At 48.3% G+C, this 20,618-nt stretch overlaps 1 protein-coding gene across 1 annotated transcript in view; it reads left to right on the top strand.

Moving 5' to 3' along the window:
- CACHD1 (cache domain containing 1) overlaps window positions 1–14,786 on the top strand; it is a gene marked incomplete at its 5' end in the record, with an annotated part of 89,340 nt that extends 74,554 nt beyond the window's left edge. The window contains 12 exons of the mRNA XM_084211380.1: window positions 378–488; window positions 3,005–3,127; window positions 4,964–5,063; window positions 5,153–5,269; window positions 6,449–6,609; window positions 7,121–7,207; window positions 7,362–7,478; window positions 8,060–8,211; window positions 8,759–8,920; window positions 9,894–9,971; window positions 10,744–10,845; window positions 12,667–14,786. Coding sequence (XP_084067506.1) covers window positions 378–488; window positions 3,005–3,127; window positions 4,964–5,063; window positions 5,153–5,269; window positions 6,449–6,609; window positions 7,121–7,207; window positions 7,362–7,478; window positions 8,060–8,211; window positions 8,759–8,920; window positions 9,894–9,971; window positions 10,744–10,845; window positions 12,667–12,905 — 1,549 coding nt within the window. The 3' untranslated portion in view covers window positions 12,906–14,786. The remainder of the gene's footprint in view (window positions 1–377; window positions 489–3,004; window positions 3,128–4,963; window positions 5,064–5,152; window positions 5,270–6,448; window positions 6,610–7,120; window positions 7,208–7,361; window positions 7,479–8,059; window positions 8,212–8,758; window positions 8,921–9,893; window positions 9,972–10,743; window positions 10,846–12,666) is intronic.
- Window positions 14,787–20,618: the final 5,832 nt, after the last annotated feature.

The raw sequence follows: 20,618 nt of genomic DNA, 5'->3' as shown, positions 1-20,618 counted from the left end.
TTGCCTCACTTCTGTTTTTTCTCCTCAGTTTGCAATATAATCATTTTGCCAGGGTTGAGTTTGAGACTCTGCTGGCACCGAGTCCTGCATTGTTCTGGGGGAAAATGTCTGAAATTACATTAAATGTGTTGTGTGCAGAAGTAAACTGAGCTTCTTTAATGCAGCTGGATCTACTGGGGGACCATTTATTGAGCCAGTCTGGGTTAGTTTGGAGTCCCAGTTGTGTTTAGGTACTTGTTTGATATTAAAAACCAATATTTTGGGGCCTGTTGTTCACAGTGTCCAAAATTCAGTGTTATTTTGGGAAAGTCAAGGATTCTGTCTTGAAGTTACAGACTTTGGCAGTGATTGTGAGCATTTCTTTTGGCTTCCCTCAGGTACCTGCATGCAGTGGCCAATCCAGGACTGATCACCTTCACTGGGCCCTACCTGGACGTGGGAGGGGCTGGATATGTGGTGACCATCAGCCACACTGTCCATTCCTCCAGGTGAGGGCTCCTGGGGCTGTGGGGCAGGCAGGAGGACTCTGAATTACCAGAGCTGGGTGACTCTGTGTGCTCAAGAACTGAAAACCCAAGCTGGTCCTAAAATGTCGTCTGACCTCGTGGAAATGGGGCATTGAAACACTGGGAGAAATCCAATTTATAGGAATATGTGGATTCTGTGGATTTATTGGTAGAGGAGCAATAACAGCATATTAAAAAAAAAAAAAGGATTGATTGGTGGGAAAGTGCTCCTGGATGAACACGAGGTGGGATGTCCAAGGAATGGGGAGGAGGAGAGGGATTGCTCTCCTGAGGCAGTTTGGGAAGTGTTCCCTCTCTGCTGGAAGTTCAGTCCTTCTCCATCAGGACTGCCAAGCTCCCCATTTCCTGGAGTGCCCCACACCTCCACTTGTGGGGTTTTTAGGGGCAGGGAGGTGTTTGGGAGGGAACTGGAGGCCACAAAGGGGCTTAAGGACAGAGCTGTCCTCACTCCAGGAATTGGGGAGCTTCAATCCAGCACTTCTGGGCTTCCAAAGCCTGTGAAACTCCAAGAGCCCTTCCAGGATTGCTGGGAGCAGATTGGAGTGGGAACAGGAGTTGGGCTGGATGATCCCTGTGGGTCCCTTCCAGCTCAGGATATTCCATGGCTCTATGAAATGACTTTTTCCTGGAGGACCAGGCTGTTGCTGTTCCAGCTCCCTCCTGGCCAGCCCCCAGGCTGAGGCCAGGATCAGGGATGCAGGATGTTTAAAGGAGCCCAGTTTATAAACCATGGACCCAACCTTGCTGTCCCAAGCTCTCCCAGGTTCCCAGACCAGCAATTCCCTGCCCTGGTTTTTACATGGAGTCTCCTCCAAGCTCCCACCCAACAGCCCAGCAATGCCAAGGGAACTTCCAGTGCTGGACTGGGCACCAGGGACCCCAGAGCCAGCAGGGATCAGGACGTGGCTCCTCCACTCTGCCAGAGATTGCTCTGTGTGGGATTTCCCAGCACTGCACCTCTGCCTGTGTGTTCTGGCAGGAGCATTTTCAGCCCCAGCCCCTGCGTGGTGCTTCTCACAGAGGAATTTACTTTGGGGAAACACTTCTGTAAGGAGAGAAGTGCAATTAATCAAAATTCTGATTTTTATCTAGCAAGGGATGGTTTACTCAGCTCTAAGAACTTAAAGCTCCTGTGGGTTATTAGAACATGATTAAAGAGCAGTTAAACAAAGTTTGGCAGATGTGAGTGTGATTCCTGGGTAAATATGACCTCTGAAGCTCATAGTCACATGTGGTTATAATCCCCAAAGAGGCCTGAGCTCCAAATCCAGAGGGGTGGGGAGGAATCTGTGGAGTTAAGAGGAATTTTGGCATTAGGGACTGCTGGGAGGGTTTAAATACCCACATCAGGGCAGCCAGAGCTGACACCTCTCATTCCCATTTTATGTGTATCTTATTCCTTTTTATGGAGGCTGGGAAGAGAAGATTTATGCCTGATGTGGTTTAATGCAGCTGGCATCAGCAAAGCAGGAGGATTTAATGCTTGAAAATGAAGCTAAAATATTTACAACATCCTAATGGCTTTATGTCTGTTAGGACAGAGCAGAACTTCAGAGCCTGATGCCTTGTCACACATGAAATGTGTCTGTGCTGCTTCACTGCCATCCTTCCCTTCCTCCTCCAGGAAATGTGAACAATAAATCAAATGCAGATTTTAAAAATCTGTATTTATCTGTCTGCAAATGAGATTTGACTGCATCTCCAGTGCACCTCTTTGAAAAGCAAACAAACCCCAGCCCAGTAAACAGAGCTGGGTTTCCATGGTGCAGGGGTGGCCAGAGCTCTCTGTGCAGTCCAGCTGGGCCTTGCAACATCTTCATTTTTTTTTTTCCTTTTTCTAAACTTTTTCCTGTCTTCAGAGATGAAATAAAGGAGAAAAGTGAATTTTGAGGAGCAGCAAGTCAGAGGTGTAAGGTCCACGTGGGGCAGGGGTGAGAGGGGACTGGTCTGGCTGTGGCCTCTCAGCGCTGCTGGGAGCAAACTGGGAGCACTGGGGTGTTAGGAATGGAGGAAGGACAAAATGCATCCTCTGCACACCACCACATCCTTTTCATAACTCACCCTAGGAAATGTTATTTTCTTCTCATTTTCTGCCTGCCATTCACAGTCACTCCCACACTCTGGAGTTTCAGGGATTTAGCTCAAAGTCTGGCACCTTCACATTCATTCCTGCTGCTGGGGGCTGAGCAGAGAGGGGTGCAGGTAACTCCTCCCAGCTGGGAGGAATTGGGAAATACAGGGGCTGCATCCTCTCTTTGTGTGGATGGGAAAGTTTTAATCCTAATTTCTGTCTCTCAGGATTAAATGTCTGTAGGTGGTGGGGGTGTGTGTAGGGTGGGATCCACTCCTGGGCTGTCTCCTGTGCTGGCTGTACAGGGGTGACTAAAACAGGAATTATTATTATTATTGCCCTGAATAAAGATTATTTTTTTATTATTTCTAATATTTATCATTTTCCTCTTTCCCCCTCACTGCAGTGCTCAGATGTCCTCAGGACACTCCGTGGCTGTGATGGGCATCGACTTCACCCTCAGATATTTCTACAAAGTCCTCATGGACCTGCTGCCAGTTTGTAACCAAGATGGGGGGAACAAAATCAGGTAAAAATCAATAAAATATTTATTTTCCTTAACCAGGTGACCCAGAGGTTTCCCACTTAATTTCTCCAAGGATTCTGTTACTTTCAGTGTGGGTTCTCTGATTTCCAGTAGAACTTGTGCCTGTCCTTCTCATAAAGATTGTGTGGATGTTTTTGTTATTCCAGATCAAACTGCCATCAGCTAAATAAACAATCTGCAGGATTACAAAAGCAGAAGATAACTGATTTGATTTGATTTTTTTGGTTATATTTAGATTTCTTTGAAATTCTGGGTAGAAAAAACATTCCTTATTAAATGAACACACTTCCCAGTTCTCCTGTTTGTTTTAATTTAACCTATTTAGTTCCTGTGAGCGTGTAAGAATGATACAGGATCTCAGTTATTTTAGCTCCAATTATTCAAATACAACTTTGGGATGTTTTTCTCAGAAATCCAAAGCACAGCCTAGGCAGAAGAAGTCTGATTTCATCTGGAGTATCCAATTTCAGTCAGACCCCTGGGTATCTTAATTGTTCCTTTTTTGAAAAATCCTGTGGGGGCGGGATGAATTCTGGTTTGGATCTGGAGTAACTTGATAAGGTGGTTTGGGCATTGCTGCTGGTTCCTTGCTTGTTTTTAAACCTTAAATTTGGGAAGGGATGTGGTTTTCTGTCGTCCTCCCAGTTCTTTTCTGGTTTGGGTATTTTTCTATATATTTTATGGCATATAAAAAAAAACAAATCAGGATTTCTGGTTTGGCATCACTCCCTCCCAGTAAAAAACTGCTGCTGATCAGCAAGGTCAGATGCTTTATTCTGTTCCTGCATTCCCCAAATGAGGATTTTTGAGGATATTTTTCAGACCGTTCTGATGGAGAAATTGGATCCAGTGTTTCCAGTCTCGATATAAATGCAGGTGTTTGGGATTTTGTAGTGTATCTCTCCTAAGCTTTTCCTGTCAGGAAAAAGAGCAAACACCACATCTCTATGTGTATTCCTAATGGAAACCCCCCAAAAACTCCCAAGTTTGTAGCCCTGAAGAGCACAGAGGCTTCCCCTGCTCCCTGCTCCCCCCGAGCTGCTGTGGGTACCTGACACACGCCATGGGAATCCCACTGAAAGCTGCTCCAGCCTGGTCCCCGCTGTGCCAGGGCTGTGGCTGCCACCCTGCTGAGCTTTTGGGAACATCAAGTGGGGTTTTAAGCTCCCCCTGTCCCCTCTGTGGCCACCGAGCCCCTGATGTCGGTGCCACCCCGGGCAGGGCTCCTGCGCCTTCCCCAGCGCTGCCGTCTGTGGCCATGGAAACGGAGAGGGGGAAAGGGAGAAAGGGAAAAAGGGATGGATTGAACTCCCTGGATTCTGGACTGGGACACAGCTCCAACGTGGGAAGAGCTGAAAAGGGAGAGGAAAGCCTGGGAGGGCTGGGAGTGGAGCAGGAGTGATTTATCCCCCGCTCAAATCGAATTCTGAAGGGGGAGGGCATTAAAGGAGAGTGTGAAATCTCTCTTTAATTAGTCACATAGTAAATTAATAAACCATTAAAGCTTTCCAAGTTCATTAGGCTCTCTTCATTTCTGGCTCTCCCCCAATCAGACAATGCACTGATGGCTTTTCCTTTCTGGTTTTAATCAGCTCTGTTTTCAACTCCTTGATGGCCCTGGCTCTCTGGAGCAGTAACAGCTGGAAAAGCTTCAGGGAAATACCCAACACATTCTTTAAGGACATTTTGCAGGGAATTTGTTTCATGGCCCTGTTAAATGGAAACCTTTTAAAGCCCTTTAAGACCATGTTTTATTTCACCCCGTTGCCCTGAAGCCCAAGGAGGTTTAACAGGAGGCTCTCTCTGTTTTGGGGGCAGGTGCTTCATCATGGAGGACAGGGGGTACCTGGTGGCACATCCGACCCTCATCGACCCCAAGGGCCACGCGCCCGTGGAGCAGCAGCACATCACACACAAGGTCTGCCTGCCTTCCCTTGCCTTATTCCATACCTCCATTCCTGGCTGGGCCTGATTCCAAAGGCCTCAAATCCTGCCCTTGTCCCTTAGGAGCCTCTGGTGGCGAACGACATCCTGAACCACCCCAACTTTGTCAAGAAGAACCTCTGCAACAGCTTCAGCGACAGGACCGTGCAGCGCTTCTACAAATTCAACACCAGCTTAGTGGTGAGCGTGGTTTCTCTCTGATTTTCCTTCTGAGTGGGCTTTGCTTGGGTTGGGTTTCTCCTGGTGGAAACACGAGTCCCTGCCAGGCTCAGCAGCCGGGGCTGGGAGCCAGCCTTCTGTGGGGATTGGCCTCTGTTCCCCCTCTCCAGACACAAACCAGGCTGCACAAACCCCTGACATGCTGGGGTTATGGATGTGAGCCCTGGCCAAGTGTGGCTGCTGTCTGCAGGGTCTCAGCCAGCAGTTTGCTGGAGGGCAGTTTGCTGTTGCTGGGTGAGGATTTTTCAGCTGTAGCTGGGATGTGTTGCTTTGGATCTGACCTGACCTCTGGCCAGTCTGACACCCTCCTGTCAGGTCTCTTATAACTGATCTTTAGGTGCTCAAATACATCCATTTACTGCTGAGCATTCCCAGGCTGTCATTTGAGAGACTGAAATCTCTGGGGTCCTGCACACTCTGTGCTCTCCATGGATCCTGTGTGAGCTTCCCCTCATGAGGATCTAAACCAGGGGCTGTCATCCCTCACAGAGCCACAGATCCACCCTGCCAAAGTCCCTCCACAATGATTCTGAAGCTGCCACACTGTGGGAGAAGATTGGAAAATATTTGCAAGTCATGTCAGAATACATTGATTTATGTCAGGATGGCTTAAACATTTTCCCCACACTTGAAATGCCAAGTGGGAAGTGTGATGTTGGGAAGGAAATGGTGTAGGACGGAGCAGAAACTTGTAGCAAGGAATCAGGAAGGAGTCTGCAGGAGCTGGGCAGTGCTGTGGTGGCTTTTTTAAAGACTCAGGAAGTTTCCAGCACATGGTGTGGCTCCCATCAGAGCCTTGGGGAGGTCGCTGAGGGCTGGCACCGTGGGGACAGGTCAGCGAGCGCTGGCAAGGAGTGAAATGTCACCTCTGCTGCCACATCTCATTTTTACAACTGAGCCAATTGCTTTCTCTCTTCAGCAAAGCCTTTTCACCCAGAAGTGTCTGGGTAGCAAAACTTCCCCACCCCTTAATCAGCCTCTGTTCTGTGAGGGTGGCACTCCCTCACAAAACCCCCGAGGGGAGCCACCACCTCTGGAAGCCATGGCAGAATCCGTGTCCCCACAGCTCTGTAGGATCCCTGGGGAAGGGAAGAGTCTTCAGCTCCCTAAAAGAACATCTGACACCTTGTTTTTGCCCAGGGTGACCTGACCAACCTGGTGCATGGCAGTCACTGCTCCAAGTACAGGCTGACGAGGATCCCGGGCACCAACGCCTTCGTGGGCATCGTCAACGAGACGTGCGACTCGCTGGCCTTCTGTGCCTGCAGCATGGTGGACAGGCTGTGCCTCAACTGCCACAGGTGACAGCGCTGGCTGGGCTGGGACACTCCTGTCCTCAGCCCTGCTTTGAGGCTCAGAAGAGCACAGAGAGCTCAGTGTGAAATCAGGGAAAATCAGAGTGCTCTGCCTGTGCTCCCTGTGAGAGGTGCAGGGTATCTCTGCCAGGCTGTCACAGAGTTTAGCCCGGGGGAGTTTGGGTGGGTAATGCTGAAAGACACTGAGATCCAGTGGCTCAAGAGCAGTTACTGTGAGTGAGGTATAGAAATTCCCATGGCATAGAAATTCCCATGATTTTACATGGACTGCGGGGGTTTCATTGAGGAGGTTCTGCCCACACTATCCTGGAATTTGGTATTGCAGGGGTGGCTCACCCTCAGTCCTGATGCAGGACAGAGCAATCCCTGTTCCTGGGGAAGGAGCAGAGTCACTGCACAGCCTTTTCCATGGGAACTGCTGCTCCAGAGCTGCAGCACCATGGGGTTAAAATCCCAGAGGTGTCTGATGGGTTTTCCCTGTGCTTTCTGCCTGCAGGATGGAACAGAACGAGTGTGAGTGTCCCTGTGAGTGCCCACTGGAGGTGAACGAGTGCACTGGGAACCTGACCAACGCCGAGAGCAGGTGAGAGCCAGGACACTGCGGGAACAAATTCCCTGTTTGCCCTGCTGAGATCCCACAGGCAGAGTTTGCAGTGCCGTGAAGCAGATGACATGCAGGAGTGAAGATGATTTGACTGGATTGTGCTTTGAGTGCTCTGTTCTTTGGTGCCGTGCAGGAATCCGAGCTGTGAGGTGCACCAGGAGCCCATGACTTTCACGGCCATCGATCCCAGCCTGCAGGATGCACTCCCACAGTGCATCAACACCCAGTGCAACCAGAGGACAGAGAGTGGGTAAGGTGGCCTTCCCCACCCCTTGGAATACTCTCTTGTGGAAATAATCCAATGGAAATAGCTCTGCTTTAAATGTTTCAAAGAAAAAAAATAGAGGGAAAAATTAACATGATGCCAGAATGAGGTTCTACTCCTGGCACTGAGGGCTCAGTTTTGCTCGTTATGGGCACTCTCCAGGGACCTGAGATGGGTAAAACACACCAAGCTCTGACCAGACTGCCCAAATCCTTTCTTTCTTCTTCCAAAGGCTGCAGAGAAAGGCTGGAACTGCAGCCAGACTTCACCACAGTGAGAAATGTCTTACTGGAGGAGTCACAAGTAGGATTCTCCCTTTGCTCAGGCTGAGTGGTGCAGGAAAATACCAAAGCAGACAGAGCTGGGAAAGGGGTGCTGGAAATGTAACTTCCCTTGTGGTACTCGAGCACTTCCGTGGGATTTTTTCTGGCTAAACTCACGTACTTGAGGGTTTACAGATGCTTTTGGCCTCTCTCTGCCTCGTGGCTCTAACCCAGGCTGAGCTTTGCAGAGGAGAGGTGTTAAGCTGGAAACTAACCATGTCCTCCTTGGGCGTTGCCGTGCAGGGATTGCTTTGGAGTGCTGGACTGCGAGTGGTGCATGGTGGACAGCGATGGGAAGACCCACCTGGACAAGTCCTACTGTGCCCCTCAGAAGGAATGCTTTGGTGGCATCGTGGGAGCCAAGAGCCCCTATGTGGATGACCTGGGAGCAATAGGTAACTCTGCCTTTCTGAGCAGGTGCTGCCTTCAGCTGCTTGTGTCCCAGAACAGGCAGCAGGTTCTGCACATAACATTTACCTCTTAGTGCTAAATCAGCATAAAGAGTGCACCAGGCAGCAAAGACGTGGTGAATATCCTCTTTTGGAAAATCCTGATGTAGAGCTGCGTGTAACTGTGCATTCCTGTCTTCTCTCTGAGTTCCTTCTCCTATTCCAAGTGAGCACAGTCAGCCCCAGAAATCTTTGCAGAGCCTTGTCCATGGTCCATATTGTTGATTTAACCCTTCCTGCACCCTCTCTGAGTTCCTTCTATTCAAAGTGAGCAGAATCAGGCACCCAGAAATCCTTGCAGAGCTTCTCCATGGTCCATATTGTTGATTTAACCCTTCCTGCACCCTCTCTGAGTTCCTTCTCCTATTCCAAGTGAGCACAGTCAGGCACGCAGAAATCCTTGCAGAGCTCCTCGGTGTTCAACGTTGGTTTAACCCTTCCTGCAGAGCATTTATGGTGTTGTTCTCCCTCTGCTTTGTCCCTTTTGCTTTAGGAGACGAGGTGATCACCCTGAACATGATCAAGAGTGCCCCCGTGGGCCCGGTGGCTGGAGGCATCATGGGCTGCATCATGGTGCTGGTGCTGGCCGTGTACGCGTACCGGCACCAGATCCACCGCCGCAGCCACCAGCACATGTCCCCGCTGGCAGCACAGGGTGAGCTCCACTCAGGGACTCAGCAGCGGGCTGGGGATGGAGACAAAGCCAGCAGCACAACTAAACCCAGAGCAAAAGCCATCCCAAAGCTGCCCCCCGGTTTTGTTGCGGCGTTTGCGCGGTTCGTCCGTGTTGGAGCTGCAGGGAGCCGGGCCTGGCGCAGGGGCTGTGTCTTGCTGCCCTCTCCTGGGTACAGCCAGAGCTGCTGCTGCTGCCCAGGGAGCCTGCCCAGACCCAGAGGGAGATAAGCTAAGCTTTGCCAGAGCTCAGACACTAATCTCGGCTTTCTGCAGCTCAGCCCAGCAGATCCATCATGTGTTTATTTTGTGCAGCTGCTGGGAGTGACACACTTCTCACCCCCTTTTGCCTTGGGTTTGGCATGTGTCTTCTTTCACTTGTGTTTCCTGGTTCTGGTCCATGTGATGTTCATGGAATGTCTGTGCATAGAGAGATGAAACCACTGAAGTCTGAGAGGCAGAATTGTGCTGGGAGGAGGGATACTGGTACAAAGATAAAGATCCAGAGGTGAGAACACCTCCCTGGAAGTGTTCCAGTGTTCCAGGCCAGGCTGGACAGAGCTTGGAGCAGCCTGGGATAATGGGAGGTGTCCCCGCCTGTGGCAGGGGCTGGAAAAAGATGGGCTTTTAAGGCCCTTTCCAACCCAAACCATTCTGGGAATTTAAGTGTGATTAGAGCTAATTACCTTTATATTTGATCATCCCCCAGCTCTGTTGTAAATCTCATGTAAATCTCTAAAGTTCCTACAGAACTTTAAAATGAGTCCCTTTCAGGGGGAGGTGGGATGAGGCATTTCCTGCTATCCCAGCCCCATCCACGTTGGAGGAAGAGCACCCTCAGATCATACCAGTAACACAGAGTGCTTCCACTCTTGTTCCTGGGGTGGCAGCTGGCAGTAAGATGGTGCAGAACCTTCCTCTCACCAGCTGTATTTTCTGTTTGTAACTCTGTGTAGAAATGTCAGTGCGTATGTCCAACCTGGAAAACGACAGGGACGAGAGGGATGACGACAGCCACGAAGACAGAGGAATCAGTAAGTGCCAAAAAAACTGGGGAAAACTGTGAGATTCAGTCAGCCATTTGTTTTTTAACACCCTAGATTTGAATATGTGAAGAAGCCCTGTGCTTCAGCAGTAGAAAATGAGAGAGCAATGTTTTAATTCAAACATCTAGTGCACCTTAAGTCTCATGCTGAAAAATTACATTTTTCACTTTTAAAAGCTAATTCTCCATTGGGTGTGGAGGAGTTCTGCCCCTTACAACCCCTTGTTATGAGCATTTCCAGAAATAGCACTGATCAGCTTAAAAATTGCCACTGTGACAGCACAGGGTATGGAAAACCCTTCCCCTTTTTTGGCCTTAGAAAGCAGAAGCCAAGTCTGGCAAGTATGGTCAGCAAACATGGCAGTAAATCTTCTTTGCACTGATTTGGGGTGCCTGCAGTTCTCTGCCATCCAGTAAAAATGGCATTTGCATGATGCTGGTGTGCTGTAAGTTGAGCTGGTGCACCCGGGGTCAGAATGGATCCCTGGCTCTGGGCCCTCACTGAAACAATACTTGAGATTTGAAGCATATCTGAGCTTCATGGCTTGCATCTACTGCCTCTCCGCATCCCTTTTTGTTCCCTTTGGAGTCCTTACACCGCTGCCACGGGACCCTCGGCACTGGCACAGCCCGGCTGAAGGCTCCTGGCTGGCTGTTGACCCGTGTAAGGCCCAGCTCTTTGCTGCTGTGTGGCCGGGCAGTGCCCTGTGCAGCAGAGGGCTGCAGGCTGCTGTGCCCTGAGCTCTTTGTGTCTGTCGCAGTCAGCAACACGCGGTTCATCGCGGCCGTCATCGAGCGCCACGCGCACAGCCCCGAGCGCCGCCGCCGCTACTGGGGCCGCTCCGGCACCGAGAGCGACCACGGTGAGTGCTGGGCCCTCCTGCAGGGCTGGGGCTCTCTGCCCTCTGCAAAGCCTGACAAAACACTTTGGTCCTTCTGGACGGTTCTGACTTGGTTTGTTCTGGGGGAGATCTCCTTGGGGTCCTCAATGTCCTCCCTCGGGCAGCTCTGCTCCCTGTCACAGGGACAGGACCAGGGAATGGCTGGAGCTGTGCCAGGGGAGGGTTGGGCTGGAGATCAGGAGAAGGTTCTTTCCCCTGAGGGAACTGGAGGGACAGGACAAGGGGAATGGCTTCACACTGAAAGGGACTGGGATTAGATCAGAGGTGAGGAATTGTTCTGCCCAGAGCAGCTGTGGCTGCCCCTGGATCCCTGGCCAGGCTGGATGGGGTTTGGAGCACCCTGGGATAGTGGAAGGTGTTCCTGCCATGGCAGGGGTGGAATGGGATCATCTTTAATGGCCCTTCCAACCCAAACCATTCTGGGATTCTGTGATCTTCCAGCACCTTTAAACTGGGCACCATTAGGCTCAGGGGGTTGGGATGTGTCTCCCCTGCCCTGAGACTAAATCTCCTTAAATCTGGAAAGCTGCTAGAAGGGTGTAATGCTGTTGACCCATGAGTAGGCTTAATTTATTAGGAAATGAGGAGGAGGAGGGCCAGACAAGGCAGTCTGCAAGCTGTCAGCTCTGCCAGGCTGGGGACCTTCCAGCAGACGTGGCCCAGCACTAAGACTCTGGTTGCACTAATGGAATTGAGACAGGAAACCCAAAGGCCAAAGCCTTGGGACGTGGATGAACAGATGTCTCCTAGACAATCTTGCTCTAGGAGGAATTACCCTGGATTTGGGGTGAGATTACCTGTGCTGAGGCAGATTTGCCAGATTAATGCTCCCTTTGCTCCTTTTCTTGCAGTCCCAGCAAATCCTTCCCATCTTTTAGTCATCCTGGGTTAGCAGGGGAGCTCTCTACCTCCATCTGGAATGTGCACTGCTATTTTTAGTTTCTGTAATTCCATCTTCTTCAAAGGGCTGCCCAGGCTTCTTCCCCAATTCCTCCGTGCCAGCTCCGAGCCATGACTCAGAGCATGGGAAATGGGAGGCAGCTTTGGGGGCTCAGCTGCTATTTTTACCACCCTCCTTTTAGGTGTCTCCAGCTGAAAACCTGACTGAGATGCTCAAGAGCACCAGTGCTTCCTCAGCCTTTAGTCCTTGTTTTTTGAGAAGGATTTATTTCCAATTAAAGCAAGATCTTTTTCCTTTTAGATTTCATTTGGTTTTGCATTTAGAGATGCTGAGGGGGAGTTGTTTGCCCTGCAGCCTGGTCCGGGTGGTAACAGCTGATTTGGATAAATCCAGGTTATATCTTAACAGATTTTTTGGGGGTGGTATCTTTGATGTTTTGGTTTGAAATTAGTGCCAGCAGTTCTGTTGTTACAAATTGTTGAACACGTGGGTGGGTGCTGTTAGTGTTTGGAGTGGCACAAACCACAGATCCCCAAAGCTTTGAACCAGAGATGAAGGCAGGGGAAGGGATCCAGTATGGACCTACAGGGCAGGATGAGTTCGCTGGGGTTTGTTCTGTTAAGAAAATTGTTTTACACCCTCTCTAAGCACTCTGTGGGATTCCATGAAGGTGCCAGCCAGCCCTGGGAATTCTGTGGCAGGGAAAGGGATCTATTATAGACTTAGACAAGAGGATGAGTCTGTTGGGGTTTGTTCTAGTAAGAAAACAGTTTTGTTCCCTCTCTAAGCACCCCGTGTTGATTCCATGAAGGGTGCCCAGCCAGCCCTGGGAATTCTGAGCATCCAGCCTTGCTGTGCTCACTGCTGCTGTTCCTTCCCAGGCTACAGCACCATGAGCCCCCAGGAGGACAGCGAGAACCCCCCCTGCAATAACGACCCTCTCTCTGCCGGCGTGGACGTGGGGACCCACGACGAGGACCTGGAGCTGGACACGCCCCCGCAGACGGCAGCGCTGCTGAGCCACAAATTCCACCACTACCGGCTGCACCACCCCACCCTGCACCACAGCCACCACCTGCAGGCCGCTGTCACCGTGCACACCGTGGATGCCGAGTGCTGAGGACAGCACGGCCACCCCCTGCAGGCTGTGCCACTGGGGACAGCACAGCCACCCCCTGCAGGCTGTGGCACTAAGGACATCACAGCCACCCCCTGCAGGCTGTGGCACTGAGGACATCACAGCCACCACCTGCAGCCTGTGGCACTAAGGACATCACAGCCACCACCTGCAGGCTGTGGCACTAAGGACACCACAGTCACCACCTGCAGGCTGTGGCACTAAGGACACCACAGTCACCACCTGCAGGCTGTGGCACTGAGGACATCACAGCCACCCCCTGCAGGCTGTGGCACTGAGGACATCACAGCCACCCCCTGCAGGCTGTGGCACTGGGGACAGCACAGTCACCCCCTGCAGGCTGTGGCACTAAGGACATCACAGCCACCACCTGCAGGCTGTGGCACTGAGGACATCACAGCCACCCCCTGCAGGCTGTGGCACTGGGGACAGCACAGTCACCCTCTGCAGGCTGTGGCACTAAGGACATCACAGCCACCACCTGCAGGTTGCTGGCACCGTGCACTGAGGACACCACAGATGCCACTCCAGGGCCATGGGGACTGTGCTGCTCCCCAAGGACAACCTCACAGGCCTCCCCACCAAACTGAGGCATCAGAGCTTTGCATTTTTACAAATGGAAGGTTGGCTCTGGCCTGCAAACGTGCTTGATGAATGGACCTGCCAAAACACGGAGAAGAATGGAGCAGGAGGCACGTTAGACCTCCAGGAACAGGGATGGGAGTTTATCCAGCAGCTGGAGTTTGTTGTGCTGAGCCAAGAGCAGAGAGAGAGAGCATAAAGAGCCAGAGATGATTTGGTTTCCTTAACTGGAAGAGCAGGAATCTGCAGCTGGAGAGCCCAGAAGTGCCAGAGCAGGAAGGCTGCTGGCTTCTCTGCAGGTGGAGAGCTCCCTGTGCCCACGTTGCTCTGCGGGACCCGGGACAATGCATCTCAAGATTTTTAAGTAAAGGATTATTTTTCTACTATTTATTGAACTTGAAACTTTGGGGGGAGGGAGGGGAGAAAACCTGTTAGGGATTCTCAACGAGTACCACGTGCATTCTGTGCTGGGGAAGGGGCTCTTCGCAGGAAAACAGCTGCTCCTTGGGAGCTGACCTTCAGCCAGTGCCCCACTCTGCAAAGGGAAAATGAAGAAGCCCTCTCTGCCTCGCTGTTTACATTAGGATTGCTTTCTTTTCCACACTTGTTTCCTGTAAATATTACAGCCTGATTTCTATTCCAGTATTGTCTTCCTATCCGCAGAGGAGAAATCCTGTACTCCGATACTAAAATTCAGAGAATTCTGCCCAGAAACTTCTCCATCTTTATCTCTTCGCTCATCCTTAAAGGATTCCTGTGTGGAAGTAATAAAGAATTTCTTTAGCATTAGTTACCAGATAATCCCAAATGGAATCTGTGCCATTCTTCTGTTTCCTTGGACCACAAGTAGGGATAAACCAGTGTTTTGTAAAACTTGGGTTACTGTGGAAGAAACCTTGAAACCATAATGAGAAGCTGCTGCTGTTTGTCTGGAATTTTAACCTTGCTTGGTAATTCAAACAAAGATTAATCAATGTCTACAACAAAGGGCATATAATTATCAATATGTTTTCAATCACAGTGTTGTATTTTAGATTCACATTTTGTGATCACGATGATATCAAGCCGTTCTTGCACTGTGCATATGGTAAACATCCATTTATATGTAGGTTTTTAAAAAAAAAATCACTTGTTTTAATTAATATGGTACTTAATACTGTATTATGTAAAAAATTGGTTCTTAAACAGTACAGTAAAATAACTCTATGTGTGATACCAGGATACCCTTTATACTATGTATAAAATTAAAATCTCTAGTGAAATAAACTGTATATAAGTATAGATCTGTGGAGAAGTGGCTGCACTGAAATGATTCTGCTTCAGTTTCCTTCTCTGACTGAACAGGACTGAAATTTCACTCCAGTTCCTCCAGTTTTATCAACAGCCTTGAGAAATCTAAACTTTAAATATAAATGACAGTATTGATGAAAGTTCTAAAGCCTTTTTTTAGCTGGTTGGTCATTATTTGGGAAATGACTGTTTCTGGAAGTGGTCAGCCACTGCTTAGAGTCACCAAAGCAAATAATTTAAGGGTTTTATTTTCCTGATCCTCTCCTGAAACCTCAGTGGCTCTGGATTTGCTGTTGTGCTGTGTTTGTGCAGGATTTGGTGGAGGCTTTTTGCTGAGCAGGCAGTGCAGAAATCCACTGAGCCTCTGCTTTGTGCTCTCAGAGCTCTCAGCTGATGCCCCAGCTCTCAACCAGGCTGGGATTCATTTCCAGTCTGGAGTCCAAAGTCATGCTGGTGCTTGGATACTGTGGGACAAATCATTTTTGATAAAATGTATCAGAAATATCATTAATAGCCACGTCCATTGGAAAAAGTCATTGTGTTCATTACTTGAACTACAATTTTACTTCAGGGAGAGGTTTTTTGGTGGTTCCTCACCTTCCCTGCCAGCAGAAGGTGCTTGCAGGGTTCTCTTGCAGCTCTGCCAGGAACACAGGAGCTTCCAGAACCTTTTGGAACAGCTCTTGGATGTCCAACAATCAAACTCCTTTTGCTTTTGCCTTAAAAGCTTTTCAAGAGCTTCTCCTCGCTGCTGCTTCATCTCTTTTCTTCTGGGGTCTCTTTTCTTCTTCCTGGTTTGCCCTGAACAAATGGTTCTTGATTTGAGGGGTCTGCACAGCCCTGCTTAACTTGAAGTGATGGGGAGAGCCCGAGCTCTTGATGGTAAAAATAATTACAGGGACAACTCTGATTTCCAGGTGTGCCAAATTCCAGCTTCCAGTGCTGGCACTGACCTTGTCCCAGCAGGAATAAATGGGATGCACTGCTGATAATGGATGGGATTGGGGTTTAGAAGGAGCTGCATGAGAGCTCTTCACTTTTATTGCCTGAGTTCTGCCATGGCCTTCCCTCCCCAGCATTGTTTTACTGTATTGACTGAGGAGCAAGATCATAAAAGCAGCAGTTAAACCCTGGATCCTCCTTCCCTGGACTGATAAGACTTTATGGCCATTAATTTTCTACTTATTTCATTTTCCCAACTTAGTTGTGTAATTTCTTGTAGGTTTTCTTTCCTTCTCCCAACAACAAAAAAAAGTTCTTTTAAAGTGAAAATGAGCATTGCCTTTAATTTGTGTTCATGAATTTTAAATTGACTCAGTGCTTGGAGTGTTTGAGATCTGCCAAGTGTATGGATTTTCCTATATCCAAGGAATCATGGAGAAGCATTTCTTTGGGCAGAATGTATTGATTGTAAGTTGTTTTTTTTTTTTAAAAATTTATTTATGCTATTGCCTGGCTAAAAAGTGGGATTTGCAAAGCCTGGTACAGTTTACCCATGAACATTTTATAAGGCCACTTAAGCCATGAAATATTATCTTTATCCTTGCCCTTGGCAAGGGCAGGGAGGGGAGGAAGGATGGGAATTCAGGAGACGTTCACATGCAGCAGGACTTGTGACTATAAGTGGGCAGAGGGAGATCTCTCAAAGGCTTTATTCTGTCAACTGACCCAGAAATGGGCAAGAGCACAGAAAGTGGATTTGTCAGAGGAAAAACTATGGGAGTAAGCTGGCAGCAAATATGGAAAAGGAGAAAAAGCTAGGATGCAAAATCCTGGATCCAAGAGAGTGCAGGTAATCCAAAAGGCTGTTGGTGAGTTCCAAGATGAATTTGCAGCGTTCCCAGCTCTTGGCTGCCCATTTCAGTTGTTTGTAAAAGAGATTCCCAGCTATGGCTGGGGTTTTCAAAGGAGCCTGCTCTGGGCTGTCAGTGATGTTTGGAATATTAATTCCTGCAGCAGTTAACTCAGGAACCATTGGATTGTTTTGCTGTACAAACCCCCCTTTGCCAGGGAGCCTAGGAGGGAAAAAAGAACATCAGTGCCATGGAATATTTCATATTCCTGCCTGGCAGCCCTTGGGCTGATGAGAGGTGATGATTTTGTGCTTTGTGCTCTGAGCTGAGCACGGAAGGACCTTGGCCCAGAAGGGCTGGCGTTCCTGGAGCCAAGGCTGCAGTGGAATTTGGACACTGCAGTCCAAGAGTGAAGTTCTCCAAGCCCTGCCTCATTAGTGAGGTGCCAGACACAGCTGGGGTGAGTGCCAGCCCTTGCTCAGAGGCACTGCTGGTTCCTCCTTGGGAGAAGATCCCATGGGATCACGGATACCCCTGTGGAACAGCCCTGCTGTGAGCAGAGGGGTGCCATGTGATGGCAGAGGCAGAACACACCTTGCATCTGGAGGTTTTCTTCAGCTCAGAGTTGCCTCTTCTAAATCCTGTGGAAAAAACTGATCCCTGGGCTCATTTCTGTGCTGGGAAGGAGCAATCCTGGTTTGCTCTGGTTTGTTGGAGGTTTTGGAGCTGGCACTGGCAAATCCACCAGGTCAGCAGTGCCCTAGCAAGTGCCCTCTGCTGGGACAGCAGCAGTGACAGCAGGGAAGGGAACCTGCTGGCCAAGGGCATGGGCAGAAGGAATCCTTCCCCTCACCTGGCTCTGGAACAACTCCATGGAGAAAGGGAACAGCCCCCAAAACTGCCAAGTCAGCACTTTTCACAGGAGGGAAAAAAAAAAAAAGTGCAGGAAGGTGTTGGCAAGGTCCTGACAAAACTGGTGGTCTTTCCTTAAAACCAGTTGAACCATCAGTCTGCCAAGGATCTCCAGTTGGGCCAACACTGATGGATTTTTCCAATTTTAAAACTCTTCCACTGCAGCGAGGTAATGAAATTGGGCAGACACCCCAAGATGGGCTGGCACCAGCAGCAGGAAACTGGGAATGCAGTCAGAGAGTTTAATATCCTTCTTTTCACTCCTCCAGCATTCTGACACTTCCACAAAGTTGCTCCCAATATCCATTCTCTTGGCATAATTCGTGCAAATCACATGCAGGATTAAAGGTTGAGTAATTAACATGATCTAATTGCTGCAAAATAATAATAAAAACCTCCTTAATCATTTATTTCTATTGCAGCTGAGCCAAGAAAATCTCCATAAACAAGGCAAAAAAACCTCAGCCAGGGAACCTGGAAAACAGGAAGGGGATGGATTTTTTTCACTCTGAACATGGAGAAATCAGGCACAGCACATTGGGTGACAGTTCCTATGGAAACCTTTTCTAACTGAACAGCAGAACATTTGAAAGCCTCATAAATTTTTTGGGAATGTTTCTCTTGTGTTACCTCCTTTAGGCCAGTTTTCCATATTGAACACATTTTTTCCATGTGTAACAAGTTTTTAAGGACAAAATATTGTGGGGGTGCTGGAAATTGCAGGCTCTGCTGGCAGGGAGGCTGGTTTATCTTCTGCAAACAAATTGCTGGTCTCATGCCTGCTCCCTCCCAGTCCGTCCCAGCTCCTCAGTTAATCACAGCAAATTTCCTCCAGGTTTATAATTAGCCAGATCCAAGGAGCAGGGATGGAGATGTATGGATTCACCCTATGGAATGCTTTCACCCCCAGCATTATGATTTCCCTGTTTTGTGGTGGTAAATGATTTTGTAATTCCCTGGGAATTGTCACTGTCAGTTTCCAGTTCCTAGAAAATTGGTGCTTTTAGGGGATCTGAGACTGATTTATTTGGAATTCCCATTTGCAGCACATTCACGGGCTGGCCAATAAAAATACTCCTGGTAAGAATGTGGGGCTGGACCTGCTTTTGCCAGGAATCCAAGCAACATTTGGATGTTTTTTAATACTAAAATTGCCAAAATGCACTTGGTTCCAATAAGTAATGACTAAATTTGAAGCTGAATGAGGAAAAATAAAGCCTGTGTGGGAAGAATGGTGATTTAAAGCAGGACATTGATTCAGGAGAAAGTGTTGCAGAGGTTCCCCTGTGAATATCTGGGCCATTTATTGAGAATTGTATTTGTTTGATCTCATTTTCCTTTGTTCTCAGTTGTTATTCAAGAGCTTGGCTTTGCTTTGTGCTGTTTATTTTAATATTTACTCCTTTTTTTGCTGCCTTTAAAAACAACCACACAGATCTGCTAATGATGCACGGGGCAACAAAGGTTTGAAATTCTGCTGCAGAGAGCACAGGTCCCAAAATAGCCCATGACAGCAGAGCCCAGTAATGATTTCCTTGCAGGAGTTACTCACTCTGGAAGTTACAGCTCTGAACTCTCCCACCTTTCCAATGTTTGTTTGCAGGACTCTGAGTTAAAGAGTGGAAGCAAGGAGAAGCTGCTCAGCAGGCTGATCCTGAGAGAATCCATCATTCCCAAACTCAGGAGCAGCAAATTCACAGCCAGCAGGTTCCACTGCAAATGTTTGGCAGATAGTTTTTGTGCCTGGGTGGAAGAGCAGGAGTAAGAAACATCCCAGGTTTGGGCATGTCATGGAATGGTGCACTGAGAGTGCCAGAAGTGTTGGAATTTGTAGGGATAAAAGGATAAAGGAATTCCTTTTGGCACCTCAGGTGTATTTTGGATGCAGTGTGCACTGTGAGTGATCTGGGTGATCATCACCAAACGAATTATTGGTGTTGAAATGAAATCTGCAACTTCTGGATCCAAAATCTCAGTGTCTTAATGAAACAAAAGGAGCAGCTGGGAATGGCATGGATTGTGCTGTTGACATGAGGCGTGATGAGGTTTATTCTTCTGATGGAATGTGCAGCAGCTGCTGGTCCCACATGCCCCTGCAGGAAACACTGAATTGTTCAATTCCTCTTCCATCAGGCCATCCCTGAGCTAAGGAGCTCAAATACCTGGGAATGTCGGGTGGGTCTTGTGTCCAAGAGATGTTCTCAGTCTTGGCTGTCACTTGGTGTGCACAGATCTGAGTTTGTTTGTACTTGTGGATGTAGAATCCCAGAAAATCCCAGAATCCTGGACTGCTTTGTGTTGGGAGGGACCTTAAATCCCATTTCATTCCAGCCCTGCCATGGGAGGGACTCCTTCCACCAGCCCAGCCTGGACAGTTTTGCCTGACTGCACCTGTAATTCCAAAAGAATGTTTAAATTTACAATTACAATTCTAATTCATACTCATTCCATTAAAATATATATGGGTGGTATGATTCAAAGCTGCAGAAGCACAGGGAAATTTATCTTTTTAGGAGAGCTACAGGTTGGGTACATTACTCTTAATTAGCAGGGAATTGAATGAACTAAATTAAATTATTACAAGGTGGTTTACCAGTAGTGCAGCAGCACAGCTGAAGTTACTGTTCTATTTTTTAATAATAGATTTAATTTAATAATATATTTTGCTTCTGCAGAAGTATTGAAACCAAATGAAAGTATTTTAGAAAATGGGAAACTGTTTAGATCAAAGCATAAACATGGAGGGGTTTGGTTTGGAAGCTCCAGAAAAGGAGTCAAAGTCAAATAAATATTTCATGGAAACCTCTAATCAACAGGAGGAAATTCCTTAAGGAAATACCTGCATGCCTTGGCTCAGCCTCCTCTTCCTCCTGGAACAGCTCTTTTTTCTGGGAGGCTGCTATCACCTGGACATGAGCACTGGGGGGGAAAGATGAATACTTGCACCTACAAAGTACAAGATTTTAAATATTTATCCCTAACCAAGGAAAAAAAAAGTATATTTTTGTGATATTTTATACTCTGAATATCTTCCTATTTTCTCAAGTTTCTCTGGAACTACTGCAGGAATTTTGTTTGTGCCATTAATACCAAACTGTTCATTTCTGAATTCTTTCAG

Source organism: Fringilla coelebs (assembly GCF_963513975.1).
Source record: "Fringilla coelebs genome assembly, chromosome: 9".
Lineage (NCBI taxonomy): Eukaryota > Metazoa > Chordata > Aves > Passeriformes > Fringillidae > Fringilla > Fringilla coelebs.
The sequence above is the reverse complement of the archived record's forward strand: the minus strand, read 5'-3'. Positions and strand labels throughout refer to the sequence as shown.